Raw genomic sequence first — 11070 nt, forward strand, 5'->3', positions numbered from 1 at the left:
GAGAGACAGCACCTGTATCTCAGAGGTGTGTGTGTGTGTGTGTGTGTGTGAGAGAGACAGCACCTGTATCTCAGAGGTGTGTTTGTGTGTGAGTGAGAGACAGCACCTGTATCTCAGAGGTGTGTGTGTGTGAGTGAGAGACAGCACCTGTATCTCAGAGGTGTGTGTGTGTGTGTGTGTGTGAGAGTGTGTGTGTGTGTATCAGGTTGTTTGGCAGTGCTGCAGGTGTTCAGTCTCTCTCTCTCTCGGTGTTCCCGCAGGCTGCCGATCTGAGTAAGCCCATAGATAAGAGGATCTACAAGGGAACGCAGCCCACGTGCCACGACTTCAATCACCTGACGGCGACGGCGGAGAGCGTGTCTCTGCTGGTGGGCTTCTCCGCAGGACAGGTGCAGCTCATCGACCCCATCAAGAAGGAGACCAGCAAACTCTTCAATGAAGAAGTGAGTGTCGTAGGGCTCTGTCAAACAGACATTCTTTAACGTTTTCCCCAAATTCAATTTGAATTGTTCCCAGAATCTGTGTTTCCTGTTTTTATTTTTCCATTTCAGTTTTAATGGTTTAATTCAAGTTTAATAATCCAATAGGATGGCCCTAAGAAAGTTTTAAAAAATGTTTTCCAGAAATTGTGTTGTCTGTTTTAATTGTTCTGGATTTTGTTTTATGATTTAATGCAAGTTTATTATCCAATGATTTTGATCAGGTCCTTTCAATCTGCAGCACAACAGAAATAGCATAATATTCCTTAATACAGTTTATTAAAACTATATGTGTATTATTATTACTTTGAGAAGGTACTTTCTGCTGCAGAATAGGGCTGGGAGATATGGCCCAAAAAAATTATCAAAATAATATTTGTTCTTATCAGTCAACATCGATAATTATTACAATAAATGTCCAATTTGTATTTCTTTCAAGTTTAAAGCCAGATCTTTGCTCCACAATGAAAGTTGTAGAAACCAGACTGTTACGTTTCCTTAAAATCTTAATAGAAAAAGTAATTTCTTAGTTCCTGCATGTTCTAATGAGTGATATTGTTTCAAATGACGAAATAGGTTTGTGTTGCCAGATAATAATGATAATAATATTACTTTTTTTGCCTCTTAGAAATGCGCATTTGATCGTACTAGTAGCTTGAGTTAGGATACAGATGTAAATGTATGTTCTTTATCGAAATCAGTAACATCTGTAAAATGTTGTTTTTATTATTAACCATTGTGCTTCCACAGCAGCATACATTTAGATCATGATAAACACCGTTAAAACCACACATAGAGCACATCAATACCATGGTAAAAATATAACTGGTTTTTAGGTATTTGTATGAAAAACAGTAGTCTAAATACATTTAGTATAAATGCACAAATGCTATAGCTTAATCATAAATAAATCTGTAATTATATTCCATTACTTCAATGCATTTAATAATATAATGAAATTCGATATGAATTTCCCACATTTCTGACCCAATACCATGGTGTGGTTAGTGTTACTGCAGTAAATCTGTGGTAAATGATGGTGATTTGTAGATTGAAAGTCTTCTGACTGTATCGTTGCTCAGTGTTTCTGCTGTTTGTCAGCGCTGTTTCATCCGGCTTTAAACTCGTTTAAATCACGAGTCATTTGTGTTCTTCACTGAATTCAAGCTTCACACAAGATCTGATCGAGACTCATCAGCGAGTAACGTGTCTGCTCTAGTGAAGCTCGCAACCACTGCGCTGCCGTTTGAGCTTTGACACGAGCGGATAAACGCTCCGTGTGTCGCGCTTCTGGTGCATAAACATTATATCGAACATTTAGCAAACTCTTCATATCGTTTTATCGAGGAAAATTGTATCGTGATAATTATGGTTAACAATTTATCGCCCAGCCCTACTGCACAATAGTAATATATCTCTTCGTTAAACTTGTATTTTGGCGGGTTGTAGTGAAGAGTTTCTGTGCGTGTCTGTTGGTAGTTTTCTGTGGAAACTCGGATTCCGTCACATTCTACTGTAAATTACGTTGTTATGACAGGATTGTGTTTCCTGCATCGTGAGAATCACACGGCTCTGGTGTTGATCACACACCGTATCTGTGTTTACTGCGTTCTGGACGATGTGTTTGTTTATTCTTTATTGGAATTGATGTAATTGAAAGCAGTGTCACTAGCTATGTTTCCATCACTGTGTTTTTATGAGCATTTTGAAGTATCGCATCAGAAACGAGTGATGGAAACGCCAAACTTAGAATAAAAATCCCTTAATTCGCAAAAATGTTTTTCCGCTCGCTTGAGGTGGTTTTTGACTTGTGCGAAAAAGGGTTAATGGGAGATGGAAACGCATTTGCCGTGTAAATTCCACTATGCGCATCAAAAAAGTCACGTGAGTGCGCTGTGGGACGGGATAACTCGACTAGCAGCAGACCGATCTCGGTCACAGCATCTGAAATGTTGTTCTGAAAAGCCTGAGTAAAGTCTGTCGTCAAAGTATTTCTGTATAATCGTCTTAAACGACTGCGTTCCCAAACAGCAGCATCCGCCTCTGAAAGCAGTGACAGCATTTATTGTGTTTCGTCTGCTCGCTCTGAGGCGCAAATTATTATATTCAGTGGCTGCTCCTACTTTTCTTAGTGATATTTAGTGCCAGTTTATCAGGAAGTGACGGATTTGTTCTCTTTGACTCGTTGGATGGAAACTGTGGTTATTCGCAAATGTTTTATGCGATATTCTAGTTTTGCGCATAAGTTTAATTCGAATCTTTGGATTTAAACCTGGCTATTGAAACGCTGGATGCATTGATGATAATCATCCGCTCTAACTAACCCATGTCCTCTCTGTCTTGTCTTTTCTCCTGAACCACTCAGAGACTCATAGATAAATCCCGGGTCACGTGTGTGAAGTGGGTCCCGGGCTCCGAGAGCCTGTTCCTCGTGGCTCACTCCAGCGGGAGCATGTACCTGTATAACGTGGAGCACACCTGCGGCACCACAGCGCCTCACTACCAGCTGCTGAAGCAGGGCGAGAGCTACAGCGTTCACACCTGCAAGAGCAAGTCCACACGCAACCCTCTGCTCAAGTGGACGGTGGGCGAGGGCGCGCTGAACGAATTCTCCTTCTCGCCCGACGGGAAGTTCCTGGCCTGCGCGAGTCAGGACGGCTTCCTGCGCGTCTTCAACTTCGACGCGGTGGAGCTGCATGGCACCATGAAGAGCTACTTCGGCGGCCTGCTGTGCGTCTGCTGGAGCCCCGACGGGAAGTACATTGTGTCCGGCGGCGAGGACGATCTGGTGACCGTCTGGTGCTTCGCAGACTGCCGCGTGATCGCCCGCGGACACGGACACAAGTCCTGGGTGAGTGTGGTGGCGTTTGACCACTACACCACCAGCGTGGAGGAGAGCGAGCCCATGGAGTTCAGCGGCAGCGACGAGGACTTCCAGGAGCAGATGCACTCGGGCCGCGAGCGAGCCAACAGCACACAGTCTCGTCTGTCCAAGCGCAACTCCACGGACAGCCGGCCGGTGAGCGTGACGTACCGCTTCGGCTCGGTGGGGCAGGACACTCAGCTGTGCCTGTGGGACCTGACGGAGGACATTCTGTTCCCGCACCTGCCGCTGTCCCGGACGCGGACGCACACTAACGTGATGAACGCCAGCGGCAGTGATGGCTCCAGCTCGCTCCCCGCGCCGCTGCCACGCTCCAACAGCCTCCCGCACTCCGCCGCTAACAGCAAGAGTGCCGTGACGGACAACCCCATCGCCGCCGGCGTCAGCAAGTTCGCCACGCTCTCGCTGCACGACCGCAAAGAGCGGCACCCCGACAAAGACCACAAGCGCAACCACAGCATGGGCCACATCAGCAGCAAGAGCAGCGACAAGCTCAACCTGCTGACCAAAACCAAAACAGACCCCGCCAAGACTCTGGGCACGCAGCTGTGTCCGCGCATGGAGGACGTGCCGCTGCTCGAGCCGCTCATCTGTAAAAAGATCGCACACGAGAGACTCACCGTGCTCATCTTTCTAGAGGACTGTATAGTCACCGCGTGTCAGGAGGGGTTTATTTGCACCTGGGCGAGACCCGGCAAAGTGGTGAGTAGTGATGGGCGTCTGGGGTTTAAAATATATCACCTTCTGGTATTTATTGCCATAACGATATCAATGACGATAATTCAGGGAATCTTATGCATCCACCAAGAGATGAAAAAAATCCTGTTTCTTTAGAGCAGTGGTTCTCAACCTTTTTCTGCACCGGGCCGCACTATGGTCCAAGTGCAAGTCTCACGGGCCGCACATCATTTACATATTATGTCACCAATACAAACCAACCAGATGTATAGTATTATAGCCTAAATATTATGATATCTAATCGATTACATTCATTGAAATAAATAAAGAATTATACTCGCCGTTAATAAAACACCTGATGCTGTCGGGAGCTGACCAATTTTGTGAAATTCGGCTGGAAAGGAGTAACAGCACAATGAAGTTGCGCTTGTAAGCTGCAGTCTGTAAGACGCGTGACATTGCAGAGAATGTGCGTTCACTAATGTAGCCTATGTTGATCCAAATATGGAAAGCGCTTTCGAATGTAATAATCTGAGGTTCTCTCCAGAGATGTTTTGCCACGTTTCTGCAGTTAAGGATGATTGCTGTGCAGTACGTGTTTCTCTTCCGCCTGAACATCTTCAAGTGAGCATCGGGGCAAACCGAAAGTCCAGCACTCTCAAATATTCCTGTTTGTACGTGTTTCTTCGCTGGCATTTTACACATTTCGTTTTTCTCCCTTAATAACAAATGTGTCCATTCTGATGCTCAATTGTACCGAACTAATGGCTGCTGATGAAGATTTGAATTGAATTCTGCCAAAGGTCTGCTCATGTCTGAAAATAATATAAGAAAAACAATTATTTTACACAACAAAAACATTATAGCTTATATTTGTTTAGTACATTTTTAAATATAAAAACTCAAATGAATTGTAAAGCTGGACGTTATTTTTTAATTGTGTTCATCATGATGGGCCGCATTTGGATTCATGACGGGCCGCGGGTTGAGAACCACTGCTTTAGAGAAAAGTATTATCTTTCTTATTGAGTATATTATAGTGAGTACAGATGTAATGTAATGAGTGTTTAACTCGTACTGGAAGCCAGAGGGCGCTCTTGCGCAGAAACTCCACATGCATCACAGAAGTAATAGCACTGACGACGCTCCAGGAAATCCCTAATATAGACAAAGGTATCCAGTTATCTCTGAATAAAACTTCAGGAAACTTGAAGACAATAAACCTACGATTGCGACAATATATGGCTTATCTGTGTTCTTCAAGCAATCTTGGGTATTTTTACAAGCATAAAGTATATTTATAATGCGATGCTAATCGACATAGCCTTTATCACTGTGTATATAATACTATAAAATAGTATGATTTCTGCCTCATTCTGTGATATTAAAACCACGTCTGATCACAGAAAGTTATTTCAAACGCTTGACTGATGCTATAAAGCTAATTTGGAGAAGAAGCATGTCAGTAAATGATATCTTTGTTGGACAACAGGTTTGTCGCAGGAAGACTAATTCTTATCGCTGGGAGAATTTTTTTACCGGTATATCGCCTGTGGCTGATGCCTTTGACAATAGCAAGACCATTATTATTAGTATTACTAGCCTGATAATTATATCTAGTTAATATTAGGGCTTATTTGTTCCATCATATTTCTTTTTACACGTTTTTACAGTGTTGTGTGTCCTAACCAATCACACGATTCCGTTGAGTTTATGATGGCCAATCAGAGGCGTTCAGATGAGTCATCGCTCTCTGAATGATTTCAGCTCTCTCTTGAATTCTCTCATCATGAACAAAGTGCAAATGTACGTGCAATGTAAGAATAAGAGATTTATTCATCGTACAGTCACAGTGTAGACGGCTTCACTGATTATAACGGGAGTGTTTTTTAAACCGCATAAACTCGACTAGACTGAGCTTGTGATGATGTTCTTTAATAATGTAAATGTTCTTTGATCGTTTTCTGTAGCTGCTGATTGAATAACTGAGGAAATGTAAGCATAAGTAGTAACTTACAATGTTTCTATTAAATTATCATCATATGTGTCCCTGCAGCACAGAAGCAGTGTTGAGTCGCTGGGGGATATTTGTAGCAATAGCCAACAATACATTGTATGGGTCACAATTATACATTTCTCTTTTATGCCAAAAATCATTAGGATATTAAGTAAAGATCATGTTCCATGAAGATATTTTGTAAATGTCCTACCGTAAATATATCAAAACTTAATGTTTGATTAGTAATATGCATTGCTAAGAACTTCATTTGAACAACTTTAAAGATGATTTTCTCAATATTTAGATTTTTTTGCACCCTCAGATTCCAGATTTACAAATATTGTCCTATCCTAACAAACCATACATCAATGGAAAGATTATTTATTCAGCTTTCAGAGAAATTGACCCTTACGACTGGTTTAGTGCTCTAGGGTCACATATGGCTTGAAGCGGTGCATGTGGATCCACAGGACCAGGGTTAGGAACTTCAGTGGCATAAAACAGCCACTATGTTAAGAACTAGTTTGACCAACTTGGGTTAGTGCATTTCTCAGGCTCAAAGCTGCTTTACAGAAGCAGTAACACAATGGACATTCACTTCAGATAGTTAAGTGGACAGTAGACATCCGGCCGGTCCAGAAACAAAAATAACTGCAGCTGCATATCATGAGACAGCAGAGAATTGAGTAAACAACAGAGAAAATGGATAGTATAAACACACATAACGAGCAGTAAATGCATGACAGATATATGTAACAAAAATACTTTGAGAAAGCATTACAACTGGTAGCACAAGAGAAGGAAAGTGTCTCAAGAAGCAAAAGTATGACTGGTAGAACTGGCTAAACAAGTATGCAAATCACTCTTACTTTTCTGATTCAAACTGGGCCAGTCTACCTTTTTACAACTGACTTTAAAAGTTATGACCAGTCTTGAAGAAAACTAGACTAGTTAAAAGACTAGACTAAGCAGTTAATGCAACCGGCCCCTGGTCAACATTAGGATCCAGACGTCCCTCTGAGATGGGAAGCGCTATAAACACAGACACTCTAGAGAGAAATGTTTGTTTTGGAGAGTATTTTTATGATTATAGCGGAGTCTTGTTGAGTTGAGGCTTTGGAGCAGAGCTTGTTTTCACGGCGAGCGCTGTATGTGCTGTCCAGTATCGGGAGGTCTGTAACTAGTTCATCATGACTGTGATCTGTACCTCCTCTACACGGCTTCGTTCAAATGTCTTCTCTTCTTTTTTCCAGGGGTTGCTGTCATCCCAAAACCAAGCCAGCTCTCCCAGTGGAACAGTAGTATAGCCACGATGTTCCTGCTGCTATGAGACCGCATCACGTCTCCGGCTCCGCTCAGAGCCGCTGGTTTTCCTCCTCTCCTGCTCTCTCTGTGCTTCTGGAGGCCTGTGTTCGCAGGGGATCCTTATATTTCTTCTGTTCGACCAGAGTATTTATTTGAATTGTTTTGTTGCTTTCACTCTCAAATGCATCTCACGGTGTTATTATTTTCTCCTGTGTGTGTCATGCTTGCCTGAGGTGTGGGGATCATTTAATCAGGTGGAAAAGCAGTGGGCTTGAACTCAGTTTGCTGAGAGACCTGGTGGTCCACACGGCTCCAGACTCGCTTCCAGCACAGACCCTTTTAACGCTTTTACCTTCTCCCTCTTTCTGATGGAACAGGTTCCACCCGCTGGTCAAGACTTGGCACTGATTTTATTTAGGTTGTTGTTTTGGTAACCACTTTAAAGGATCACAAAAGACAAAAAAGGAAGACATAGATGTTTGGGGAAGGCCTTGATGCACTTGGCTTTAATATCCTCTGTCTTGAAATCTGAATCTGAAAAGCTGGATGCTGCAATCATAGTTTTTTAAAGAAAATTTGTTTGCACTTAATAGTTTATTAGAAGAGAATGGCTTTACATTTTTGTGTGCGAGGACTCACAGACCGGTATAATGTGGAGAATTATGATTAAAACTTTGTATCTATTGAGCATTTATTTTAATATTGTTTCAGATGAAATCTGCTTTGTATTATATGTATAATATTGTAATTCAGTGATTTATCGGGGCAGAAGCAAATGATCAGTAACTCTAGTGGATCATTACAGGAAATAGTGACATTTCTAAAGCAGAAAAATAGACATAATGATATTAAATAATCTTAAATATGCAGGTTTCTGTTTGTTTAGTTTTGTTTTCCTGTCTCTTGTACAAAAGTCCCCCAGATGTATTTTGATAAGATATTTCTGTAAGAGAATCGCTCGACTCGGGAAGTCTAGCAGACGCAGAGAAAACGAACCTTACGAAAGAGTTTCCAGAGTTCATATTTTGCTTACAAATTTATTCTATGTACTACTAAAAAAGCCACTAGAGCGACTCGGTCGGTCGGTAGAATCTCAGTGTGACACTATAAACGTTTAACGTTCCCTTTTCTGTGACTAGCAATCACTGCTGATGAAACACACACTAACCGGAAAGACCAGGATGTGGAAGTGCTCATATTTTTGAATCATGTGGTTAACATTTTGCATTTCACATTTTGTTCTTCATTAAAAAAAGTCCATGGATGTTTGGTCTGGTGTGTATCTGTGTAGCTGTTGTGTTGTGTGTGCTAGTTCTCGCTTTAACCAGCTAGACCACTAACTAGTGTGGAGCTGCTGCTGTTATTACGGGTTTACGCTGGTCCAGTGTGACTGGATAACACTTCTTGTCCTGTTTTGGGGAATTTTTGTTCTACTGTACATCAGCCAACATTCATAACCGTTGAAAATGTGTTTTTGATCACACGGTTTTGTTTTTATTGAAGCTGATTGGTGTAAATGGAAAAAAAGTGCAGAAAAACTAATGTAAAGGAAGATTTTGTGGTAAATTTCATGCCAAAATGCATTAAGGAACAAGCGGCACAGATCTCAGAGGAACGAATGGCACTCGCTGGGTCTGCCGTGAGATCGTCTGGTTTGGGTTCAATGATGGAAAGCAGCAGACTTTCATTCTACATTTCTTACAGAGTCTGCTTTCAACAATCTGACAGAACTGAAATGCAGTTAGGTCAGCTGATTTGGGACGATGCGTATCGTGACGCTTTGACTCGGTCAGCCAGTAAACCCACGCCAGCGGAGGCCTGTAGCAGCTCCTGAAACGGCGTGGCTCTTCTTTGGGCTTTTCAAACCAGAAGAGAAGAGATTGAGAGCACCGATCACAGACGGGACGCTCTAGAGCAGATGCATGCACTGAAGCTGGTGTAAAGGTGTGATTACGTTGGTCAGACTGGGTGAGGGATTGTGGGTGTCGGGATCACCACGTTGAGTTCTGGCAGCTCCAGAGCGCTGGCGTGCTCGAGATGCTGCCCAGAGGAACACAGTCAACACTGATTACTGTGTCAGTTAAACTCTGCTTTCTGTCAAAATGCATTTAATGAAAGATAGTATGTAACAATGTTTATTTAACATGTTCATTAGATGACGACAAAGTCTGAAATTGAATAATGTTTGTTAAACGTTTTATGTATTATTTAGTGCCGTCAAATGATTAATCACATCCTAAATAAGTTTTTGTTTACATAATGTGTGTACTGTGTATATTTATTATGTATATAGAAAGACACACAAACAGCATACATGTTGAAAATATTTACGTGTATCTATTTATATTCATATAAATTCTATCATATATAAATATATTTAATATATAAACGTAACCTACTTTTCTTAAATATATCCATGCATGTGTGTGCATTTATATGTACTTAATAAATATACACAGTACACACGTATATTATGTACACAAAAACTTATTTTGGATGTAAAGGTGTGATTACGTTGGTCAGACTGGGTGAGGGATTGTGGGTGTCGGGATCACCACGTTGAGTTCTGGCAGCTCCAGAGCGCTGGCGTGCTCGAGATGCTGCCCAGAGGAACACAGTCAACACTGATTACTGTGTCAGTTAAACTCTGCTTTCTTTCAAAATGCATTTAATGAAAGATAGTATGTAACAATGTTTATTTAACATGTTCATTAGATGACGACAAAGTCTGAAATTGAATAATGTTTGTTAAACGTTTTATGTATTATTTAGTGCCGTCAAATGATTAATCACATCCTAAATAAGTTTGTTTACATAATGTGTGTACTGTGTATATTTATTATGTATATAGAAAGACACACAAACAGCATACATGTTGAAAATATTTACGTGTATCTATTTATATTCATATAAATTCTATCATATATAAATATATTTAATATATAAACGTAACCTACTTTTCTTAAATATATCCATGCATGTGTGTGCATTTATATGTACTTAATAAATATACACAGTACACACGTATATTATGTACACAAAAACTTATTTTGGATGTGATTAATAGTTTGACGGCACTAATATTAATGGACGTTAACAACAAAAATGTCGTCCTGAAATAACGTTCTAAAGCAGCACAATATTGAGCATTCTTGATGTTTTCGCTCGTCATTGTCTGTGTTTGCTCGCTGTAACACGACAGTGTGTGTGCTCGAGGTCACTTGTGCAAGCGAAGCGTCTGCAGTCATGTTTAGGTGATCAATGTCTGATGGGATGTGTTCGTCCAGCTTCAGCTCGTTCCCAGACGTCTTCATGATTAGTGGCTTGTTAATCACTGTATAAACGTAGCGTCTCAGTGCGATTCTGCACCGCTGATCCACGGCTCCGTGGCCTTCCGCAGACTCCTGCAGAAAACACCGACAGAGCTGAAGCACTCGCACCTGAACACAGGTACAGACTGAACCTCTGAGAGTTCACGCAGTCATTTGATGTTTGTGACTGAACCTGATTCTGACACCCATCAGCATCACAACATAAGCCTCGTGTTCCCGATCTTACGCTTAGCGAAGCCAGTAGCAAAGCCAGCTTTCCAGCTCTCCATGCCCGCTGTATCTCTCTCACATCACTGACGTGTGCTTTCACGAGCACACAACGCCCGAGTGCATGTTCAAGTGAAGCGGTTCCTGTTCCTGCAGCAGTTCTCTGAAGCAGGGGTCCTCGGGGTC

The 11070-nt window shown here is 41.7% G+C and overlaps 1 protein-coding gene across 1 annotated transcript in view; it reads left to right on the top strand.

Annotated features, from left to right (window-relative positions):
- The window catches only part of LOC107573731 (WD repeat-containing protein 20), a 9500-nt gene extending 891 nt beyond the window's left edge, over nucleotides 1–8609 (top strand). Inside the window, exons 2-4 of the mRNA XM_016260175.1 lie at nucleotides 261–443; nucleotides 2845–4065; nucleotides 7294–8609. Of these exons, the coding sequence (XP_016115661.1) occupies nucleotides 261–443; nucleotides 2845–4065; nucleotides 7294–7347 (1458 nt within the window). The 3' untranslated portion in view covers nucleotides 7348–8609. The remainder of the gene's footprint in view (nucleotides 1–260; nucleotides 444–2844; nucleotides 4066–7293) is intronic.
- Nucleotides 8610–11070: the final 2461 nt, after the last annotated feature.

This window comes from Sinocyclocheilus grahami, unplaced genomic scaffold, assembly GCF_001515645.1.
Source record: "Sinocyclocheilus grahami isolate Dianchi unplaced genomic scaffold, SAMN03320097.WGS_v1.1 scaffold2018.1, whole genome shotgun sequence".
NCBI lineage: Eukaryota > Metazoa > Chordata > Actinopteri > Cypriniformes > Cyprinidae > Sinocyclocheilus > Sinocyclocheilus grahami.